The sequence below is a fragment of the Astatotilapia calliptera genome, chromosome 5, assembly GCF_900246225.1.
Source record: "Astatotilapia calliptera chromosome 5, fAstCal1.2, whole genome shotgun sequence".
Taxonomy (NCBI): domain Eukaryota; kingdom Metazoa; phylum Chordata; class Actinopteri; order Cichliformes; family Cichlidae; genus Astatotilapia; species Astatotilapia calliptera.
Window position 1 is genome coordinate 32315148 of NC_039306.1, and position 25674 is coordinate 32340821.

The 25674-nt window shown below is 40.2% G+C and overlaps 1 protein-coding gene across 1 annotated transcript in view; it reads left to right on the forward strand.

Moving 5' to 3' along the window:
* cntn6 (contactin 6) overlaps window positions 1-20808 on the forward strand; it is a 237776-nt gene extending 216968 nt beyond the window's left edge. The window contains exon 24 of the mRNA XM_026168943.1: window positions 20767-20808. Within this exon, the coding sequence (XP_026024728.1) occupies window positions 20767-20789 (23 nt within the window). The 3' untranslated portion in view covers window positions 20790-20808. The remainder of the gene's footprint in view (window positions 1-20766) is intronic.
* Window positions 20809-25674: the final 4866 nt, after the last annotated feature.

Below are 25674 nucleotides of genomic sequence, written 5' to 3' on the forward strand. Positions count from 1 at the left end.
TTTGTGGCAAATCGCATTCAGCGTATCCAAGAAGGTTCCGATCCAGACCAATGGAGATATGTGACTTCTGAGAACAATCCCGCTGACCATGCATCACGGGGTCTGACAGCAAAGGGACTAATTACTTCCAGCTGGTTCACCGGTCCAGATTTTCTCTGGCAGGATAAACTTCCTGCTGATGACATTAAGGTGGGAGAGTTGGGAGCTGAAGATCCAGAACTTCGTAAGACTTTTGTCCATAAGACACTGACCACAGAAGATTCGTTGCTCAATCATTTCTCAAGATTCTCAAACTGGACAAGGCTAGTTAAAGCAATTGCACGACTCATGCGATACGTCAAAGAGCTGAAAGGTCTGACGTACAGAACAAACGAAGTCACCAGTCTTGAGGAGAGGAAAGAGGCAGAGCTTTTCATCATAGCTACTGTCCAAAACGAACTGTTTTCCGAAGAAATCAAAGATCTGAAAGCAAAGCAGACAACAACAAGAGATCGTGCAAATAGGCTGCACAAACTGAATCCCTTTTTGGATAAAAGGGGTGTGTTAAGAGTGGGAGGTCGGCTGGAGCATGCAGATTTACACCCACACATCAAACATCCAGTGATCTTGCCAAACAAAACCCACATATCAAAGTTACTGATTGAACACTTCCATCAAAGGGTTCATCACCAGGGACGTGGGATGACGATGAATGAGCTGCGATCAAATGGCATTTGGCTATTGGGATGTAGTCACGCAGTGTCTTCCTACATCTACAAGTGTGTCAAATGTAGGAAATTCAGAAGGAATGCTGAGGTACAAAGAATGGCAGATTTACCGCGTGAGAGAGTTGAAGCATCGCCCCCTTTTTCCTATTGTGGAATGGACTGCTTCCGCCCATTTTACGTTAAGGAGGGAAGAAGGGAACTTAAACGCTATGGTCTGCTATTCACATGTCTGTGCTCTCGTGCTGTGCATATAGAGCTTCTTGACGACATGACCAGTGATGCCTTTATTAATGCTCTTCGAACCTTTATCGCCATACGAGGAAGTGTTCGACAACTTCGGTCCGATCAGGGTACCAACTTTGTTGGAGCAAGACGAGAGTTCTTGGAATCTGTAAAGAAAATGGACCAAGAAAGCCTAAGACAACTAGGTTGTGAGTTTGTCATGAACCCGGCATCTGCCAGCCATATGGGTGGGGCCTGGGAAAGGCAGATTAGAACGATTAGAAGTGTTTTGACATCCATTCTGGATCATTCATCCAAAAGACTTGACACTTCATCCTTGCGTACCTACCTGTATGAAGTCATGGCGATCATAAATAGTAGGCCCTTAACAACTCACCTGTTGAACGATCCCACTGGTCCACAGCCTCTTACGCCGAATCACATCCTGACTATGAAGTCTTCAGTGGTTTTACCACCACCTGGTGAGTTTGTGAAGGAAGACCTTTATCTTCGCAAGAGATGGCGCAAGGTGCAATACCTGGCTAATGAATTCTGGACCAGATGGAAAAGGGAATACTTGCTGAATCTTCAGCAGAGAGGAAAATGGTACAAAGCACGGAGAAATGCTAAGATCAACGACATTGTGATGCTGATGGACAATAGTCTACCCAGAAATGAGTGGAAGTTGGCCAAGGTAACCAAGGTGTACCCTAGTGAGGATGGAATCATTAGGAAACTCGAGTTGCTAATCAGTGATGCGACATTGGATGACCAAGGAAAAAGAGTTAACAAGCCAGTGTATCTTGAAAGACCTATCCACAAAACAGTTACCCTACTTGAAGCTGAATAGTTCAGAATTCTTGTCTCTGTGATTTATGTGACTAAGGGACTGTATACACTTGCCTTTACAACGAGGTTCAGTTGAAAAATCATTAATGATTTGGTGGGAGTGTGGCTGCCGTCAGCAGCAGTTATGCAATTTGAGACAATTTTATGGTTCAAGTTACAATGAATAAGTGAAATACTTTATTGTTAATATATGTGTGTGATGTAATGTCTGTTGTTGGCTGGAAATACATTTACAAGGGTTACAGAATGTTTCCGGGGTGGAACCAATGTTTAGTCTGTTGTTTGGGGTGACAATATTTTCAGTTACACGCCACACTCGGTAGAGCGCAGCATGCTTTTCGTCTCTCTCTGGTGGTGGTAGAAACATGTAGACGTATGCAACGGAGCGTTCGACTATGGGAAAGAGTGACACTACAAGAAGCGTTTCATTTAACCCCTGCAAGTTAATGCGGCCAATGAGGTATGCAATTTGTATATGTTGTGATAGAAAATAAGATGTTTGTTTGTGATAGAGCGAGCGAGTTTATGGTAACCACGTGTATATGTTAGCATTTTGTGAAGGTAAATTGTAAGCATTTGTGTTGTTTAATGATGTACCTTATTGTTTATTCTCTATGAGAACAATGTACGGCGGAAATTGATTATTTTATGTTGTTGTACAGTTCTCACGGCATCGTTACGGCATCTCTGGTGGCATCGTTGGTGGCGCCCGTGTGCAATAAATGCCAGTAAATCAAGAACGCCTTGTGTTCGTTTTTCAACTTGGAGGGAGTTACATGTTGGCTTGTGTTATTTTTAGTTTAGCACAATTTGTGTACAGGTGACGTCCCCACAAATCATCAGGCACTCCTACAATTCCTGCTGGACCCTTTTGTTTTGACTTCTTTACTTTCTGCAAAAATAGAAAGGAAACTATAGCTCATATGCAGATTTTAGACCACAACAATCACATAAAATAAAAGAGACATTTTTGTCACAGGGGTACAGGAAGGTGCACATCTGTCCACATGTGTGAGGAAGCGCCATCATTCCTATCTTTTTTCTTTTTTTTTCCCGATCCCCTAAACAGAAACATGATAACTGCTATCACTGTGACATGCACATCACATGCGGCAATGTTAAAATGCCATCCGGGAGAAGGAGCTGAATTATGGCTTTAACAGCTTTCCATAAACAGCAGCTTCTTTAGTGCGTACACAAAGCCAGAAATCTAACAGAAATTGATTTTTATCTCAAATAACGTGCAGCTTATTCAGTGATCGTTGCAATCTTTCACTCATCTCCTCGCATATTTGGTTATTTCCACTCCACCATTTGTCAGCAATCTGCAATCTACTCGAGTTTATTAAAACTCAGTCGCTGGTGGTGTCTGTATTTAGACATCAAATGGTTGAGGATGCATCCTTGATGCTTTGTTGTTAAGTTGCTGCTGTTTGGAGTAAATGACAAACATGTTTTATCACATTTTTATTATCTTTTCATCTTCATTTGTGCAGTGCTTTTATTGTATGCAATTGTTCTCTCTGCAAACTGTTTTAAAGCCTGTGCGTATTTCTATTTTAGCATCAGTGAAGTTTAATTTTCTGTTTGTTGATGGCTCTGTCCTTCATGAAATCCAGGAAATTATTATCGTTTGTGCAGAATGGACTTTTTTTTATTGCATCATTCATGTTGAAGTCCGGGTTTTTTTTTTTGTCCTTTTGAATGTTCTTTGATAATTGAGTTACATGGTGCGTGATGATTGTTAAGCTTTTGGCTTTTGCCAAAATTACTGACTGTGTCCCTGATAACTGCATACCACGTGCAAAAAACACAGCTCACATATTCTGAACCCTCTACTCCATATGTTTGGTTTTCACTTGAGTTGTCTAATAATTGCAGGCTATCTAATAAAATAACTTTTTGAAAGGTTTTTCATTTTTCCAAATGCTCAGCTCAATCCAAAAGCATAAAGCTCCTCTGGGACGAAGTATTTGAAAATCTGCTTTTGCGCACAACTTTTGAATAAATCAATGCAATTCAATTCAGTTTTGTTTATATAGCACCAAATAACAACAACAACAGTCGCTTCAAGGCGCTTTATATTGTAAGGGAGACCCCACAATGATACATACAGAGAAAAACCCAATAATCATATGACCCCCTATGAGCAAGCACTTTGGCGACAGTGGGAAGGAAAAACTCCCTTTTAACAGGAAGAAACCTCCAGCAGAACCAGGCTCAGGGAGGAGCGGGGCCATCTGCCAACACTGGCATATAGTTACTCTTTCAGAAAATATTGTTTTTTTTAATACAAATACTAATAGAACTTTGGTTTTTAAAAAATATTTATAAAACACCATATAAACTAAATACAGCCAACCCACAACAAAGACACAGCACACCTGCAGTATGTGCTGCCCTGTTCTGCATACAGGATGACTGGGATAAAGAAAACCTGATAAAAAAAAAATAATGATGATAATAAAACGTGATGGGACTGTGTGTATGTGTGTGAGAGAGAGAGTGTGTGAACCAGAGAAAAGCAGAAGTGAATAAATATTAAAAAGGGATGTAGGTGAACTGGTCCTTTCAGAGATGTGCAAAACTGTGTTGACACAACAGCAGAGTGCAGGTAATAAACAGAGGGTGGTTTAATAACACAAAAATTCTTGCATGACTAAATTCAATTTTACTATATTTTCCATCTCCGCCTAAGCAAAATGTGTCCCTTTTTTCACATGTTCCAAAGAACACAACATAAATAAATGAGCCGTCTGGTAAGTGACTGAGTGTAGAAAAGCTGCAGGGACTTGAAATTGTATAAATAAGAATGGGAAAGCACTTTGCGACATGTCATGTTGCCTTGACAATGCCAAAGCATGTTTTAGTAGCCCATGATTATGGGATTGGATAAATGCATTTCTGAATCCATCATCACACCCTCAGAAGACACTCAGCTCTGGCAATGATAAGTGATAAGTGACCTACAGATAGAATTACAGGTTCAAGGAAAGAAAACAAAGCGTCTCAGTGGAACATGGATGCGTCTTTAAGTGACAGGATGGCATTCTTGCAAAATATGTTTCCTTGTTTTGTGTTTTGATGATGGCAATGGAGAGTGCACAGGTATATGTTGTTTGAGGATGGTTCACATCATTTTTAGCTTCACCAACCTCAAACACACATTTTAATCTAGAACAAAGAACCACGCACAGGTTTTGGTTCGGGTACCTTAACGACCCGCATGTTGTATATGGCTGTAAGAGTTTGCTAATCTGAGTAGGCATTTGACAATGCAGAGCTCTGTAAGTTATCACCAAGATGTTGAAAAAAGGGAACTCCTGAGCGGTGCTGGGCAAGTTACTTTGAAAAAGTAAATAGTTATAGTTACTAGTTACTTATTCAAAAAGTAACTGTGTAATGTTATGTGCATGTTGAGAATTTTAGCATCTCCTAGTGGTCCTAGTGGTGAGCCTGCGGGCAAGTGATTTTTTTCTGTGGTTTGGCTTGTATTCCTTCCTATTGGATGTTTAGGGTCACATGAGTGGGGTAATACAGGAAGCTGTTTCCTATTGGATGATTAGAGTCACTTCATTGAGCATATTTAGTTTTTGTATTTTTGTAGTTTCACAAGTTCTGGGAAAGCACTGTAAGATGTACATTGATAAAGACAAACAAGTAAACAGCCCTCAACTTTACTTTCACGTCTGACTCATCATTCAACGCTTTCATTTCCTACGGCATATGTTTAGCTATCTGTCACTTCGTGTACCAGAACCACGCACGCAGCGGACCAGAATAGTGAAAAAACAGCATCACACCTGGGATAACACAGCAAGTCTGGATAGCAGAGACTGCTACCACCCATTAATCTACCCGTGTCGTTTAGTTGTACCTTACATGCCAAATAGTCAATATGGACAATAAGCCAGATACAGAAGATCAACAGAAGACTAGATCTAAAGCACGCGCAAGAGCTGAAGCAGTGCGTGCTCGTTCCACCTTTGTCAAAAAAGAAACTGAACTCATGGTGGAAAAAGCCCAGTTTAGAGTAGAAGAGGCACGCATGGAGGCTGCTCTGGCCACACTGAAGCAAGAGAATGAAGTTGCAGCGGCTTTAGCTGAGGCAGAGGTTTTGGAATCAGCTGCAGCAGAACTCGGCTCTAAACAAGATCTCAGGGCAGTGGACATCATAGGAATTGCCCCTGACTCCACAGAAAAAAGAACAAATGATTATGTTGGGTGTCACTCCAGGATGCACTCTAGTCAGCTGTCGTTGCCCGGCCTTGAGTCCCACATCACTTCCAGTCGGCCACGCGATTTCTCTCATGCTCCACCACTCCAGGACAACAAACTGAATCCCATTCATACAGCTATTGATAGACTGAGCTCCACTCCAGCTCGTGTCGAGAGCCATACTACCTCTGAAGAAAATGGTATGAAAAATCCACCTGCCCAGAATTACCCTAGGATTTATCCATGTAGTGTCACCCCCCTGCAGGAACCTCAACCACACACACATCCTCTTAGAATGCAAGCAGCGCAGCCCTCTGCTCTGAACCATACCGGTATTAATGACTTTGCTGTCTACATGGCTCGCCGGGATGACAAAGTTTGATGATCGTCCAGAGAATTATTGGGGCTGGAAGTCTACCTTCATGAACATCATCGAGGGGCTGAAACTCACCTGCAATGAAGAGCTCGACCTTCTCACTAGATGGTTAGGTCCTCAATTATCTGAGCATGTCAGGAGAATCAGAGCTGTTCATGTCAATTACCCCGCTGCAGGGCTCAGGATGGCATGGATGCGACTTGAAGAGAACTATGGGTCTCCTGAAATAATTGAGAAAGCTCTGCTGGACAAACTTGAGAGATTTCCTAAGATCAGCAACAGGGACCCTCTCAACCTGAGAGAGCTTGGTGACTTGTTAAGGGAGTTGGAGTCAGCAAAGTTAGAAGGTTGTTTGCCTGGGCTCACCTATCTGGATACTAGGGGTGCAACGATACACAAAATTCACGGTTCGGTTCGGTTCGATACTTTGGTGTCACGGTTCGATATTTTTTCGATACAAAAAAAAATGTTCATGCCTTTTTAATTTGTCATTTATTTAAATTATAAATTTATATTTCAACTCAAAAGTACAGTTTTTAAATTTAATGGTACTGAAACAAAAAAGTAATAAAAAAAATAAATATATCTCAGGGCTCGCAAAATTTCAAAATCCCTGGTAGCCCTTCAGGCAGGGACTCTTCAGTTTTTGGTAGCCCAAAATAAATTTAAGTAGCCCGAATAAAAAAGAGAGCAATTTTTTGATTGATGTTTTGTTTCCTGTTTTGTTTCCTTTACAATATTATACTTTAATGTATAATATTGTAAAGGAAACAAAACATTAATCAAAAAAATGTTGAAAAACAAATTACAACATTGTATAAAAATTACAATCATCAACTCAAATACTTGGTTCTAATTGAACAGAAATTTCTATGAACTTGTAAGTACTGTGTAGGACATGAATCAGTCTGTGCCAGATCCTGAATTTGAAATTTCCACTGAAGTCACGGGTAAGAGGCAAGTGGAACCAAGATCTAGGCCATTTGCTTTTTGAAGTTTGCAAAGACTGCTAAATTTTGCCAGTGGTAGTTCACTCTTTGCAACATAGCACGCTGTTCTAAACAGATTTTTCAGGTTTATTTTTAGTATGTTATTTGCAATTGGTGTTTGTTCTGGGAAAGATATTGCAGACTGAGCAATAATGCATTTCTTGCATTTCTCATGGGTTCTAATGGGGGCTTTTCTTAAAATGACTGGTCCCAGTAACAAAGGCGCTTCCCTCAGAAATCAAGGGAAAACCAACAACGCACCCGGCAGAACATTATGTTATTTACACGGGTGCACATAAGTGGTCCGCATTCGCTGTCAAAATAAAAGACGCGCACCAGATAAGAAGTTGCAACGCGCGTTTGCGTCCATATAAACAGCACTGTTTTTGTCCGCTGGATTGGGATTTTCACGGCACATTCTGCACCACCTATCTGTGCGTTCATCATTTGTTTGAAGCCAGCTCACCTCCTGCAACCACTTTTCTGAGAATACGTGCTTCTTTTGTGGTTCGGACTCCTTCTGACATTTCTTTGGAGGTGGAGGAACACCAAAGTAATTGCTTAAAGGAGCTTCTTCGACATCTTTAAGAGTTTTAAACAAATGTCTGTCCTCCTCCAGAAAATCTTATGTACGCAAACACGCGTTGCAACTTCTTATCTTGTGCGCGTTTTTTATTTTGACAGCGAATGCGCACCCGCGGACCACTTATGTGCACCCCTGGTTATATAGCTCGTCATAATGCAGCTGAAGAAATTCTTTTGTCCATGAAACCATAAAGCTGCACTTTCTTTTTGCCTTATAGTCTGATTTGTCATAACTTTTCCGTTTTGTGGTAAGCCTTTCTTTGGATGTCACTTCTTCACTCTGACCTGTCTTATTTGGCTCAGCAGAACTAAAATATATATTTTGCTGCTTTTACACACGCACTCACATAACGCTCAGCGATTCTCTGCGCGATCAACCTCTCACATGTTTAAGCTTGCTGCAGGAGATTTCACTTGTCATGTTTGCATAGTAAGCTAACGATTGATAAGACGATGTCAGAGGAATTGGTGCGCAAATTATCATCACTCACCAATCAGTGCTGTCGCTCTCTATACACAGTTCGCGCGATTGCAAAGTGAAAGCAAAAAACAAGCGCAAATTCAAACACGATTTCAATATGTCACATATTGACAGTGGCTCACCGATGCCAATGACATAATTACCCAGCTACATTTCCGAAAGAATGCAAAACCATTGACATATATTTTTCCTTCCTACGATAGCCCAATGGGCAGGGCAGAGAGAGATTTTGGTAGTCCGACTGGAAAAATCGCTAGCCCCAGGACGTCGGGCTAGCGATTTTGCGAGCCCTGTATCTGATTGAGGAATCACTCATCTTTGGAAAAGAGAGTTTATTACAGAGAAATGGCTCTTTCCAAAATAAAAGCTATACTATACGCTTCTTCTGGGGTATATTCTCAGCAGCATATTAAACATATCAGGTCCCCATAAGGAGAATCATGTGCTAACGGCTGTCTAAATGACTCGGGTAAAGTTTGTAGCATGCGTGCTTGTTGTTTTTGTCGGCTTCCACTTGTCTTTGCACTAGGATGATGTCAGCGTAAATGTGCAGTCATATTCGTTGTGTTCCCACTAGTGCTGTCAGGTTAATCTCGTTGAAATGACCTTAACGCCACAACACGGCAAATCTCCGTTAACGAGCTACCGCCGATCGCCCCGTGCATGGGGCTAGACAGCCAACACGTTAACGAGCTAACTGCGCTAACACACTAGTTCCCACCCATGTAATTGAGCATTGTGTGGCACATCCAACATACTGTTTTACTTTAGTCCATGACGCTTCAGGGTCATACTTCACATGAAAACCAAAATAGTTCCAAACGCCACATCTGAATGAGGGTGGGGGAGGTTCAATTTGCCATGTTGCAAGGAGAGCTTAACTTCTGTCTCGCTAGCTTGCCCTGCGCTCAGTGAATCTGCGTTCGACTACTCCGCCTAGGCTGCACTGTCGAGCGCAGATCCACTGAGCGCTCAACACAGACAGCATCGTCAGAAGGAAACTTGATAAAATAAATTAAAAATTTTGTATTGTTCGATACATATGCGTACTGAACCGAAAGCACTGTATCGAACGGTTCAATATCGATACGAGTATCGTTGCACCCCTACTGGATACCTCTCGTGGCATTAACCCAATAGTGGAGAAACTGCCGTATGGCCTTCAAGAAAAATAGATGACACAAGGCAGTGCGTTCAAGCTGCAAAACCAAGGCCAGTTTCCACCATTCTCATTCTTCACTGACTTTGTCTGCAAAGAAGCCCGCACTCGTAATGATCCAAGTTTTGCATTTAGCTCATTTGGGATGACAACAGTGAAACCAGAAAACTCACCTAAAAGGTACACACATTCAAGGAGCCAGGTCTCATCCAAAAAAACAGAGATTACATCAACATCTGCCATCAAGCCCACAGAGTCAGCTAGCAGTAAGTTGGATGTGGACAGACAGTGTACGATTCACAAATACCCCACCCTCTCAAGCGGTGTAGGGGCTTCCGAGCTAAGACACTAGATGAACGCAAAACGTTTCTGCGAGATAGTAGAGTTTGTTTCAGATGCTGCTCCTCAACTGAACACGTTGCTAAAGACTGCAAAACAATCATTCACTATAAAGAGTGTAACAGTGACAAGCACGTCACAGCGCTTTATCCAGGACCAGCTCCATGGGCTGTCAAAGACCCTAAGGATGAGCATGGCGGGGAGGAAAATGAAGCGGCTTCTCCAGGCATAATCTCCAAATGCACAGAAGTGTGTGGAATTGCCAATAACTCCCGCTCTTGCTCTAAAATCTGCCTCATAAAAGTGCATCCTAGAGGACAACCAGAAAGATCTTTAAAAGTCTATGCCATACTTGATGACCAGAGCAATAGGTCTCTTGCTCGGTCCAAATTCTTTGACCTGTTTGGCCTCAAGGGTACTGGTTCTCCCTACACGCTGCGCACATGTGCTGGAGTCACTGAGTTATCTGGCCGAAGAGGAGTTGGATTTGTGGCTTAGCCATTGGATGGACATCTCAGCATTCCTCTTCCCACACTTACTGAGTGTAGTCATATCCAAGATGATAGGTCGGAGATACCTACTCCTGATGTTGTCAACCACCACCCACACCTAAAGTCTATCACTCATCTCATCCCTGAACTTGATCCAAATGCACAAATTCTCGGTTCATTCGGTTGATGGATAATGAGATGTTCATAGATGATGCTAACAGTTGGGTAGCTCCCCTGCCCTTTCGCATGCCAAGACCACGGCTGCCTAACAACAGAGAAAAAGCTCTGACTCGTTTCACCAGTCTCTGCAAAACTCTAGAAAGGAAGCCTGAGATGAGGAGACATTTTCTGGCTTTCATGCAGAATATCTTTGAGCGAGATCATGCTGAACCAGCTTCAGCACTCAACGATGGAGATAACTGCTGCTACCTTCCCAGTTTTGGCGTCTATCATCCACGCAAGCCTGGCCAGATCCAAGTTGTGTTTGATTTAAGCGCTCCTTATCTTGGCATCTCTTTGAACGATGTGCTGTTGACAGGGCCAGACTTAAATAATAGTCTGCTGGGAGTACTAATGCGGTTTAGGCATGAACAGGTAGCCATCACAGCAGATATTGAGCAGATGTTTCACAGCTTTGTTGTCAGGGAAGACCAAAGAAAGGTGGTTCGCTAACTGACTTTACCGGGGATTATATTTATTACGACGTTACTGTGTGGAAGTGATCGACAAGTATGCTTATGAGTGGTAAAGTGAGTGGTAGGTGTTAGTGGGACTTTACCCTTGATTAGTTTCCCCACTGGAAGAATGCGACGTGCTTGCCAGAACATTCCCAAATAATTGACCAGGTTTATTAACAGATCAATTTACTCCACAGTTTTAGGGTGAGCTAGAATAGATATATGGTTTCAGTAATACGAATAAGAGCACTACAGCATCACCCAGTGTTGGGTCTGCATCACAGCAGGCCCGCTAGTTCAGACTTAATCCCATGAAGAAAGCAAGACAGAACAGCAATCGATGGGTTTTACTTGCTAGCAAAGGAAGGATCTCAGAGCAGCTCTTCCGCCCTCGATCTCAGACCACTGCGAAGAACCAACACCCCACTTCAGCTTAGTAGTAGCAGCATGTTCTCTATTTGGTCAAATGCCATCTCCAACATACACAAAGCCTAATTACACAATGGTTGCCTGAACCTATTCTTGTTAAATGATGAAAAACTCAAAGGCACGTTTCAGCAGTGGATGAAAATATGGGCTATTGATTCTAAAAACAGAAATCGCAAAAAGGTTCAACATTTACTAAAACCGCAATTCAATCATCTGAGAATCTTTACTCATTAAATTATAACAGTTAGATGAATTTATATGCAGTGATTTGCTGATCAATGATCAAAGGGGAGATTTATGCCACAAAGAAGATTGACATGAAAAGTAGGTGGCATTGGATCTCCTATAACCTGTTGAGCTAAGCTGTCTTTCCAGCTCCAAAGTTATTTGATTGCAAATGTATTTTGGAAATCTCGCCATACATTTTCAATGTCAGCAGTGCGAAAACCTGCACTGATCTGACCTAATTTCTTCCTCATCCTGATTCCTGACCTTGGAAGGGAGAGAAAAATATTTTTGTCTTGTTTTTGTTTGTCTTCTTGTTTTATTTAATTCCTTGTAGGATATGGATCCAACAAGTAAAGTATGCATATTATGCACACACACAAACACACATGCAGCTATTACCCATTACTTGTATTCTTGAATAAAGCCATTGATCTGACACATTTAAAATGCAGCCAATTGTTTTTATTGTTATATTATTAAGAAAAAAGAAGGGGGGGGGGGTGTTGAAAGGAGTAAAGGGATAGAGGAGAGAAAACCCCAACAATCCCCTCTGAGCAAGCACTAGGCGACAGTGGATAGGAAAAACTCCCTTTAAAGGAAGAAACCTATGACAGAACCAGGCTCTAGAGGGGGCAGTCAACTGTCGGGACTGGTTGGGGGGTGACTGTGAAAAGGGGGGAGGGAGATGGGAGAGGTGTTAGTAGTTAAAGGGAGAGGGGGGAGGATTAAGCTGGAACAGAGGTGGGGGAAGAAGAGGTGACATTGGCAGTAGTGAAAGAAGGAGTGTTCTTCCTCCAGAAGAAGCGGAAGCGTTTTTTCTTTTTTTCCAGCTGCTTTTCCACAAGCACCTTTTTCTCGAGGATGAGGATTTTCAGCTCCTCGATTGTCACTGTGTTTTGCTTCTCCAGCTTATTGCATTTTTTCTCCACTTCTTCTATTTCGGCTTGTTTTTCTTCCAACCTTTCTTTCAGCACTTTAGATGTTGCCTCCTGATTTTGCAGTTTTTCATTTTCTCCTTCCAGCTCAGATGCTTTGAACTTCATTTTGTTGTAAAGTTCTTGCAGATTTTGGTTTTTCTTCTCAAACTCCTGGAGAAGAAGTGGCAACACATGGAGAAACAGCTGACACATGAACATAACGACGTCACAGTGGGAGAGTAAAACTGAACATGAACACAGAAACACCAGACCTCTTCACAATAAAACAGGAAACATAATGACTGAATTCTAAAACACGCAAACTTAACAGCAACTGGGGGGACAGAACATAGGAACCTGAAACATGGTACAAAACATCACAGTGGACATAACATGGAACACAGGGAAGCCATAAAACAAAGCCAAAGAGCTAAACCTAAGATAACCATAACTGAGATCTAGGGAAACAAGAAACAGTACATCAAAGGACTCAAAACATAACCCATAATATAAAAGCACAGGATCTCTTCCAAATAAAATAGGAAACATAATGAGACGCAGACATGACAACCAGAACTTGACAACGTAAGACACAGACATGAAACGCATGAAGAGCAGGGGAGATTTAACATAGTAGGAAACACGAAGGGGAAATAATAAGAACTAGAAACACTTAGGCATGATAACAAATGAACTAGAAAACCTGAAGGGCTTAAACATAAACTATAAAACATCAAAATGAACTAAAACTCAAAACACTGGGTCATAAGACCCAGGATCGTGACAATTTTGACATACTGTATTAACACAATTGATCTCAAAACAGACATAAAACATAAAATCTGAGTAGAAAAAAAACTTTTATTTTTTACTGTAACAACCACAAACATGTTTAGCAAATCATTTTCTCAAGTTGAAATTTAAACAGAAATTATGCACAGGTTTTGCAAACAACAAGTTATATGCAGCTTTTTACCCGAAAATGCAGCCAAGGTGGGGTTTTTATACTACCCCACCTTAAACTATTTACAGAACGATCAAATAAGATGCCACACAAATTATTTGTGCCACTCCGAAACATAATTTCTGTTCAGTATAAGATAAACGAGAACATCACAATGATACCTGCAGGCGTGACATCAGGAGGTGTATCACTCCTCCTGTTTTCCACCTGGAGACAGTGTTTACACTGCAGTCTGCCTTTTTGGCAGCACCAGTGACATTCAGCAGTTGCCTCATTGTTCTGACAAACAAAACGGCACACGACTACTTTATTCTTCCTCAGCCAATCAGCAGTGCTCGTGCGATTGTCCCTAAGTCAGCTTCAGTCGTATGTGTGTTGAAAAATTGTAACATGGCCTTTTCTTGTTAGTAATGGTAACTGCGTTGTAACGATAGTAATAGTAATTAGTTAAAGTACTTGTTACTGAAAAAAGTACCACTGTTATTTTTAACGCTGTTATTCCAATCACCACTCATGACTATTTACAGGACCTAGTAAGCATCCTTGTAGCCACATTTTTGATCATTTATAGGGTCCAAAAATTGCCTCTACAGGACAATGCAATTGTTAATTACACTGTAAATGTTAATTACAGGCAGAAATATTCTGACTTCGAGACTGAACGAGGCAGACTGTATTTCATAGATGGGTCAGATCAGAGACAGTACTCTCTGTTTTAGTTGCCAGTCAACCAGAAAAGCACCTTTCCCAACCAGCTAAGTGGAGGGTATACAAGATGACTAGCCTCTCTATAACAGGACATTATTGTACAGTAACAATACAAGCGTTACTGCTGATGCTGTGAGAGGATAGTTTGATTTATCACAACAAAAAACAGCTAATGTGTAACTTAAAACAGTATTTATTCCTGTAATTAATATCAATGTGTGACACATTGTTTCTATGTGGCCATATCATTTTCTCAAATTGATTTTTGTGTTTGTTTGTGTTACATATCATTTGAGTTTGGCCATGTAGTCAGTGCAATTATATTCTTGAGCTGAAGACAATACCATTGGGAGGAAGATGCGCGTGTACCTTTTTTCAAACTCGGATGTGTGTCGATGAGCCTATGTTGACGATCGGCCGCAGACAGTTTTTCAGTCAGGCCAAATCCGGCAATATCGCTCACAGTTTTATACGTTTAATTTGGCCGTAAAGTCGCGCTGCTGACCAGCGAGTGCTCTTGTAGAAAGCTAAGATCTTTGCTGGGATTTAATAGTCTACATAGAGAGGAAATATGGAGCTATAAACGCCTGTCAGACTGTTTATAAACCTCGTGTGGCCACTAAGATCATCACTGTTAGCACTGAGACCCACAGCCTGGCTGTGTAAAGGTTAACTGGGACATAAATTAAGGGCAAAGGCATACACTCACAAAATCTTTATATGAAAATACAAGTTTCAGCTTGTGCTGGAGTTTGACAAAACATTCTGTCCTACACAAAGACAGTCTCAGTCAGTCTTGTGGTATAGCTCTTGGCTAGAGAGACATGAATTTTTGATTTGGAAGTTATTGACCTGGAATTTCTATATTATTGAGTACTTTTGGGCAGACTCACATTTTTTTTTCCTGCTGCTCTGAAAGTCCTCTTGATATATAGAGACAGCTTGAATCCATGTTGATGTTCGAGCATCTATTAACTATGAATGTTGTTTTGATTGCTTTAAATCATCCTTGTTAATATTATTTTATTTGAATCAAGACTATCAATGAATAAATGCTGACAGAAATGCAAATACAGGTGTTATATTTAGGTATTATTTCTGAGCTGCTTCAAACGTCTGTCCCCACTTCTCCATTATAAAACACATCAAATCAAAAGTGGCTGCTTTCCTGTTTCCATCATTGTGATCAAAGTGAGGGTATAGTAGGAGAACATTCTGTGATATGCAAATGATTAGTAGTACACCTAACCAAATGGGCTAGCTTAATATTGGTTTAGTAAACAAAGGCCTCTGCAAACACTGGCTAATGAGGCAGCGCTGTTTGTCCAAGGCTTGCCAATCCAGCCATATACGGGTCTATTTTATTGTCTCTTCTTCCTCTTTCCTTTTCCTCTATACATTTCCATATTATGCACTTCAATAAATTGATTGGGATGTGGCAAGAGCTCAGGTCAATTCTATTTGCTCTTGGTTTCTGGCTTGTGCTTAATGGACCATGATAACAGTCACTCATCATCCTTAGCAGACACTCGTGTTATATTTAAAATAGGGATCCAATGATCTAGAGAGTTTGTGTCTTATGAAAAAGAATATTCAAGTAAAAACAAAGTGTCACTACTATTTGTTGTACCGTTACTTTCATGAAATGTAAGTGTGGCATGGTTGGATGCTTTGTTCTGCTACATTTCAAAATTTTACATTGCATTTACAAAGCAGGAGAGGAAATATATTCTTGTTAACATACGTGGAGAAAAAGAGATTTCCGAGACAATAAAAGAAATACAACAATAACAAAATAAAATGCATGCTTTGTGTAAAGGGGATGATTTAAAATCAAAAGCCACAGACATCAGTTCAACATTTTGGCGAGTAGGAAAATGTGGTTCAGTGTATTTACGAAAGTAGTGTGATCTAATAATAATTTTCAAGACAAAATTATTGGATAATTTTGGCGTTTGAAATTAATTTAGCATCATCAACTGTATTATTTCAATTAGAATCCACGTTTATTAGAATCCTGATTACATGAAGTCATGCTTTACTTTTTATTTGTAACCTCTATCTAAGATAGTTTAGGATTGTCTGCCTTGCTTTTATCACATATCTGTATCGCAAACTCACTTTATTGCTTAGAATGATGTCTGAGGCAGTTTGGTAAAAGTATCTAAAATATTAAAACCAATGGTCTAAAAGAAAATAAACTGACTTACTTATCATATTAAAGCCAAAAAAACAAACAAACAATTCAAGATTGCCAAAACTGATGATCCTCTGGGTAAACCTTGAGACTGCTCACAAAAGGTAGCCAATCACCACTGAGTACCGTGTTAAAATAAACAACTATACAGAATTAATATACATGTTTACACATTTTTACCTGTGTGGAAAGTTTCCCACTTCATATAACAACAGTGGGGTGAATTCTTTTATAGCTCATCTATCTGGGCACCGGAGTTACGGGCAGTGCCCAAATGCATGGGGCATGGCTGCTTTGATTGGCAAATGTCCTGACACAGGCTGTTAGAGCTGATTGGCATGTGCTAGGCCTCACCCTTGCTGCTGGAGCTCTTCACTCTGAGTGTGCTATTGGTGCCTTGTGAGCCACTTCATTGTTTGCTATGAGAAACAGACTAACCAAGAAGTTTGCGGCTAAGTTGTGGTGAATGAAATGCTTGCATTCGATTAGTCTGTTACCTTATCGCTAACTGGCAGATACATCATCCAACTATGGCTACTTCTGAATCCAACAAATAGCATGTTTGCTAACACTGAGGTTTCAAAGTGCAGCATCCAAAACTTATGGGTAACGTGACAGTAATCATAAAAGTTAATCAGCTGGTAAAATGTTTAATGACTTGCAATAGTTTACAAAAGAGCCCCAGATATGATAAAACTCCATATTTGGCCGTTCCCGCTAGGCCTATCTTTTGCAATTTAAGAAATGACTTCACATCTCGAAACCAAAAAGAAACTGAAGGTGGTCTTGAAGATTTCCAAAGGAGTAAAATACAACATCTAGCCAAAAGTGATTCAAAGGCTAATATTTTCAAGTGTGTAGGGTTAGTTAGACCAGTATTAACTGGAAGCCCGAAAATAGCTAAAAAAAAAAAAAAGGGTCCATGCAGACCTGGGGTCCAAGAGCCAAGAAAAGATTACTCCTAACTCCCGCTCCCAAGCCCTCCCAATTTTAACCACTGAGTGGACATCTAAATCCATAAGTTATTTATATTAAAGATGTAATTGATTTCTTATTGGGTTTAAGGGACGTTTCCTCCCACGGTTGGACATTTGGAGGAAGATGGTAGAAGGGGAAGAGAGCAGAAGTGCAATGCCGTGCCTGAAAATAACGAAATAGATGGGTAGCCAGAAGATTTGCTTCTAAACAGAGGTCTGAAAAACTTAAGACAGTGCCATATTTATAAACAAAAGTTGCATTACAATCCCACCCCTTCCCCATTGGACCATCGACAGGATCTGTGTTGGTGTCATCTTTTTTCTTGGATGGAGGCGTTTGGCTCCTCTAGGTCAACCTTATTATGCTGCATTCTGTAGATGCTCGATTGGATTGGGACCTGGGGAGTTTGGAGGCTGGGTTAACACCTTAGTCTCTTTGTTGTGCTCCTTAGCAGTTTTTTTTGCGGCATGGCAGCGTGTATTGTCTTGCGGTCATTGGGGACCGCCCTTGTGACGGGGCTGTGTGCTGGTCTGCAAGTAACATTCAGAGGAACGCCAGGAACCAAGATTCCCCGGCACAGCAGTGTATTGCAGTGAGATGATCAATTTTCTTCACTTCACCAGTGGTTTTAATGTCAGTCATCGACCATAGCATATAAAGCTAGCTGAGGTGGGGAAGGTGTTTTCTTCAGATTTGATTTAAATCCATAAAACACTTACAAGCACAGATGATAGCATCAGCACAAGTGTAAATGTATTTCCTAAAAAATTTTACACCCCACTGTACAATGGTTGCTCTACGCTAAGCTGCTATATAAAAATGACTTTTTTTCTGCATCTCACATATCCATTTAAAGTCTCTTCCTTTAACTTCAGAGTGTGTAATTCTAAGAGACCTGCACTGTTTTATCAGTGTCAAATTTCATCTCTCTCAGCAAAGCCAACAAAGGGTTTCTCTTTTCCTTGTTATGTATTTCTGCATCACTCATCTTCTTCTCTTTCTACAGACTTGTGCAAACTCTTCATGGAGTTGAAAGGATAAAGTACTCAACGTAAAACTTTTTCCCTCTAACCCAGTTCCCATTAGACCTAGAGAGATATGGCATGAAATTTCTCATTAACACTTTCTTCCAAAAGGGATTTCTCTTGCCCAGGCCTGTAGGGGTGTGCCTCGAACATACTGAGTGAAGGTGCATAAAAGCCCAGTGATCAACCGTCACATAAGAAATTGATCTAGTTTTAGAGAACCAAATGGTAGAGCACTGAACTAGAAGGGTTGGATGTCGCTTACGGGATGAGATTGTTATTGTCTTCTTTAAATGGTGACTTGCAAGGGGTTATTATGTTCTGCACTTCACTGTGTCAAATCCAATCTTGACTCAAACGGACAAATATGCAAACTTAAGTAAAAATAATCTCTTTATTGCTGATTTGTTGAGTTAGCCTGTTAAGGATGCATAATTGCTAAGAAAATGTTCTATCCTCAGTGCCATGAAAAGTAAAAACATGACTACAGATTTAATACTGTTAGTTGGCAGTGTAAACACATGTCCAGGTCACATGTCCAAGGGTGCATTTCTCAATGCGAATAGGATCTCCGCATTCATCTACACTTCCCTTTGAGAAATTGAGACATTTGAGCTTAAAAAATGAATAGCAATAGCATAATTAATTAAAATTATTCATTATCAAGTAATTGAAAACTCAAACAATGGGCCACCTCCTCAGGCTATAAACCACTTAAAAGACAAGCAACCTGTTTTAAACTACATAACAAACATCATACATGCGCTCATGGAGAAATGCCACGGTGAGAGAAATGCAGGATGTCCTCGACACAATTCCATTTGTTTAGCAATTTTAAATTGAGGTCATCCTTGAAAGCCAGCTGTATATTTTTTTTAGTTCCAAAGAGACATCAGGGGTGTTTCTCAATACCTTATTTGCCTAACAGCTAAAGAATCATCAGGTTAAATGTTCTCCTGAGTCACGTTGGTTACTTTTATTTTGTAAATGCACTAAGCTAACATTAGAGAAATCATTTGCATCATTAGTTTGATTGATACTGCCATGAATTGTTGTTGATGTAATTGTTTAACGCTTTCATTACCAAACTGTATGACTTAACTTTGCTTATTGTTGTAAAACTACAGACATAGTTAGCCTGAAGGAGCACAATGACCACAATGATCAGACAATCAGATGATTCTAGCATTAATTATTTTATGAACATTAAGATATAATAATAACCCATAAACAACTTGGCTGTAGAAAGGTGTGATTTAATCAGTCAACGACAAATCACTGCAGACTTTTGACGAACTTTTGCAACTTTTGCCCTTAAAGTATAATTTAATTTTTTTTTTTAAATGAAGCCTTTTTTCACAGTTTGTGCTTCCATTATCCATTTGACACTCTTCAGTCCAACATATGAAGAGGACAAAAATCAATACCCTTGAGGAGTGGTTGGAGGGCCTTTATCTTTTGCGGCGGATGATTTGGCTGTGTGAATTATTCATCAGCAGAAAGCTATGGCTTGTGCTGGTGAGCACAGAGGATAGGAATAACAGCTTTTCCTTATCACTCTTAATCTTAGAAGCTGCAGTAATGCAATTCCTAACATTTAGCACTTAATGGTGTGTCAGAGAGGGAACATGATCTAAGACCATTAGGGATGTTTTGTGCTGAGGTTCAAAACAGGCTTTTTGCCTCTTATCTCTTCCACTGAGCTGACTAACCATGAAAGGTGTGAGGAAAGTCAAGTTTTAGGATACCATCAGTCAATCAAACTGATTAGATTTCTCTGGCTTTTTCCCTTCACACTGCCTGCAATCCTCGCTTTCAACATTTCAATATGTTTTATATTATATAGACTTTTCTTACTCCTCCATAGTGTTTGAAACATGATTGTGTATAAGCTCTGTAAATACTCTTAATGTAGTTGTCAACATATCATTGACAGGTTTGATGGAGTTACTGAGGGACATCAAATTGATTAAATTGATTGGTTCTTTTGTCAAATGAAAATCTTTGACTAAATTCAACTTTGATGGTAAAATTGTTAACACGTGATTGCAGCCCCACACAGTCTGCCCCTCAGTGTGCATTGGAATGATGACAATACTTTTATCAGGATAATGAATGCACATTGAGATATCCACAATATGGATCGAGGTTTGTACAGAATGAGAAAAATGAAAATAACAAAAAGACATTTCTTACCAAACCATTAATGTTTTTTTTTTACTTTCAGAGCCTGCTTGTTTTACAGACTGAATGTCAAGATGAAATCCCCGACTCAGCCTTTCTGACATTATCGGTTCCTCAACAATAGAGGATGGTGCTACAAGTGTGCGACTGGCAAAGAGAAACATTTCATTGTCAGACAAAGAGAACAAAGGACAAAGATAAATCGTCTGAGTGTTCAACACAGTTCCCAACCCATATATACCGCTGTTGGGTCTCTCATTCAATTCGCTTAGCTTAATTGAATGTTTGCACTGCAGTGCATTTGTTGTGTATAGCAATATGTTTATTAGCATGCTAAAGGATGTCTGAAGGTTTCCGTTCCTACAGCCGTTGACAGAAACACACATTAGAGAAGAATGAATAAGGATGCGCTCCAAGAACTGCACATTGTGTGGCTACAAAAGATCTTTGTGCTCATATATGATTCATGTTGCTGAATATATCCAAGTACTGTCTTCTCCTGACCCTGTAAAGCCTGACACATCACACAAGGCGCAGGAATTGTATTTTTCCTGAAACTATTGTTAGCTGGACTTTTTCTTGTTGTACATACAACAATTACAACGAAAATAAAATTTCTAATGATTTACAAATACACTTTAGAAACACTTTGAAACCTTTGAACACTTTGAAACCTGTGTTTTGCTATATATATATATATATATATATATATGTGTGTGTGTGTGTGTGTGTGTGTATGTGTGTGTTTGGCGGGGGGTGCAGAGCCATTGACATTTTTATGAATAAAAAAAAGAATGGTTGGACACTGCTAGCATAATGAACAAGTTTTTGACGGGGCTTCGACACAAACTCAAAGCAGAAGATGAATCATAGCCAAATATGTTTCCAAGCCAACTTCCTGCCAAGCCAAAGACTAGAAAGTATGATATCTTGCCTTTGGCTTCACCTGCACAACGGTGGTGCCAAGGTAGGTATCCTCGACAGAATTTGTTTCCCCTGCATCGGGAGCACGCGCTGGGCTGTCCAAATCACCGAAAAACAGTATCCCACAGTTGTTTTTGTTTTGAAACCCATTTTGCACAGAGAGGCATTTTTTGAAAAATGTCTTGATAGCAGTGTTGAATATTCTTACACAATAAAAACAAACAAACAAACAAACAAACAAAAACAACTACATGTAAAACAATTACAGATGGTTTGTTTTTCTGTTATTTAGAAGAGGTAGTAGTTTATTTTAGCAAAAAAAGTTTGGGAACCACTGACATATACTATCTTTTAATACAGCCAAATTCCCAATTAAGCCATTCTTTGTTCATTTGTTTTGTCAGAAATTGGAACAACTGTGAAATAGAGACACAAACTCAGCACATTAAGTCATTACTTTTAAACCATTTTTCAACATAATAGTCTACACCCCTAAAGTCCTGAATCAGTAGCAGCAAAGCTGTCTAAGAGAATCACCATACATTTAAAATAGAGACGACAATTTTTAATGACATCCTTCTGGCATGTGATTCTGGTAACCATGTTGTTCTTGTCTTGCTTGACCTAACTGCTGCCTTTGACACAGTAGACCACAATATTTTAATTTCTCGATTACATGATGTAGTGGGTATTGGTGGCACTGCACTCAATTGGTTTAGGTCTTATTTGTCAGATAGAACTTTCTCTGTCAGCCTTCTCGGTTACGAATCGTCTTCTGCTCCTCTGTCATGTGGTGTCCCACAGGGCTCAATTTTAGGGCCACTGCTCTTTTCTCTGTATCTACTGCCTCTGGGTTCTATCCTTAGAAGGCATGGGATCTCATTTCACTGTTATGCCGATGACTGCCAAATTTATTTGACACTAAAACGCAAGGATGCCATCTCCATAAAACCTCTCTTGACATGTCTAGATGACATTAAAGCTTGGTTGGCTCGAAACTTTTTAAATTTTAATAAAAAGAAAACAGAAGTGTTGGTGTTTGGACCCAGTGGTCCCTGTGAGTCCTCCTCTGTTGTTTTAGGATCCCTGGAAGTCTATTTTAAATCTGTTGTTACTGACCTTGGTTTTAAGTTGGACAGTGATTTTAAATTGGACAACCAAATCAGAGCAGTGGTGAAGTCCAGTTTTTATCATTTAAGGCGACTGGCAAGACTAAAATCTTTTCTTTTGAGGCAGCACCTTGAAACAGTGATCCATGCTTTTATTTCTTCCCGCCTGGACTACTGTAACTCACTTTATGTGGGGGTCAGTCAGTCATTGCTCTCACGTCTGCAGCTGGTTCAAAATGCGGCTGCACGACTCCTAACAGGAACTCGAAAAAGAGAGCATATAACCCCCGTGCTGGCCTCTCTGCACTGGCTGCCTGTGTCTTTTAGAGTTAATTTTAAAATTCTTATGTTTGTTTTTAAATGTCTACACAGTCTTGCCCCGCCTTACCTCTCTGAGCTTCTTCAGCCCCACATACCCTGTCGGTCTCTCAGGTCAGCTGACCAGCTGCTCCTGGAGGTACCGAGATCCAGGAGGAAGCTCAGAGGGGACAGGGCCTTCTCTATTGTGGCTCCAAAATTATGGAATAATTTGCCCATGCATGTTAGAGAGGCCCCTTCACTGTCCACTTTTAAATCACGTCTTAAAACCCACTTTTATTCCTTGGCTTTTAACCTCAGTGAGACTTAGTTTCTTTTTTAATGCAGTAGTTATTTAATTAATGATTTCACTCTTCTTTTATTTGTTTTTTATTTATATCTCATGTAATTTTATTTTACAGTTCCAATGTACAGCACTTTGTGTCAGCTGTGGTTGTTTTAAAGTGCTTTATAAATAAAGTTGATGATGATGATGATGATGATGAATTGTGTTGCAGTTTCAGTGGTATTTACATGAACTGGTCCTTCAGAGAAAGAAAAAAAGTATTACAACAATTCTACATTTGTAGCAATGACAGCAGTAGCTGCAGCCGCTTTAGTGAATGTCTCATACTTAGCAGTGTCTAGAAACACAGGAATGTCAAGGAGATTCAAATAGACTTGTTAAAAGGATATTGGTAGTTTGTGTTAGCCTCGCTAGAATACAAAATAAAACCACAGAAAAGGTTTAGTCACTAAAAATGCTTACAAAAATGTTTTAATTAAAACTTAAGAAAACACTTTTATTTTGGAATTTGCTAATCTACCTTTGCATGTCCTCCTTCTATAAACCTCTGAGGTCCTTCTCTTTCCTTCCCATCATATTCAACATCCTTTGTTTGGTATATCCACTTTGGCCACTACTCAAAGGTCAATTGTGAGCTTCCAGATTTAGTTTACCCAAACAATTAAATTCATTTTACCAGTGAGTTGCAGAAACCATGACAAATACATTACTCCGTGTTTTATATAATATCAGTCTATGCTTTGGGAGGGTAAAACAACACCAAGTATAAATGGCAAACTTGGCATTTACTAATATTATTGCACTCCATAAAGAGCTAAATCCTGATTTTGCGCAAAGAAAGATTGTTAAAAGAAGTTGGGTGTTGGTGGAGGTGTGAGAGTTGTGCGAGATCATCCATTGGTAACTTGCAGTGCCATGCCCTCCCAGGTAGTTTCACACCTCTAACTGATAACACTCACCCTGACATCAATGAAGACCCTATGATTTAAATCCAACTAAAGAGATTTCATTGCATTATTATTTCCCACCTGCCAAGTGAACCGATCACGCCTCCTGAAGGAGCTGCCATGTGTCTCCAGGTCTAAAATGGCAAATCCAGTTGCTGTTGGCTTCACAGATGTCTACAGCTGTGAAAATGGAAGATGGTCTGAAATTGTATATCTCTATAAAACCACATTTTGTTCATCAACCTGTAAAAACCTGTTAATTACTTTCAACTGTATTATTTTTGTTTAACAGTGTGAATTATGTATAACTTTTGTAAATTAGACAGAAATAGGATTTAAAGTACTGATGTGGAAAATACATTTCTTATATTTCAACAATTATCAGCCAGTTGCTCTCATCTTTGTTTTAAAGATCAACACCAGTTTGCTACTGAGCAAACAGATGGTCAGATCGTGACCATAGCAGCTACATCACGATGCTCTTCATGCTCCTCAGCTCAGCATTTGATACCATCATTCTATATAAAATGACGAACAAACTGTATGCACCAGGACTGACCACCTTCAAACATGACTGTATACTGGATACTAGCTTTTCTCACCAACCACCTTCACTCAGGCTGGGCAAGCACATCCTCACTCTGAGCATGATAGTTCCCCAAGGCTGTGTGCTGACTCCCTTCCTGTGTGCTCTGTTCACATTTTACTCTCAATACACAACTCAAATGTCATTTTTAAGTTTGCAAATGACGCAACAGTCATCAGGCACATAACTGATAACAATGAGGATGGATTCGGAGAGGATGTTCACAATCTGACATGGCAAACAATAACTCGATCCTAAACATCCCAAAGACCAAAGAGATCATTGTAGGCTTCAGGACTACAAAGAGAATCAAACAGTGCTACACACCAATACAGAGACTGCAGAGAGCTTCAGGCTTTCTATCAAGTACACCACCACAGAGCAACTTTCTAGGAGGAGAACAGTAGTTGTGGGTAAGGCATGACGGGGCCTTTCCTAAGGAGATGCACAATAGAAAGTATCCTCACAACCTGCAATACAGCCTGGTGTGGTAGCTGCATCAAAGCTGACAAATAAAGCCCACAATGTGCTGTGAAAACGGCACAAAACATTGCTGGCACCAGAGTTTTCAAAGTTTTCTATTATCTAATTGGTTTTTATTTTTATTTCCATCCATCCATTCGCTTCCGCTTATCCTTTTCAGGGTCGCGGGGGGTGCTGGAGCCTATCCCAGCTGTCATAGGGCGAGAGGCAGGGTACACCCTGGACAGGTCGCCAGTCTGTCGCAGGGCCAACACACAGGGACAGACAACCATTCGCACTCACACATTCACACCTAGTG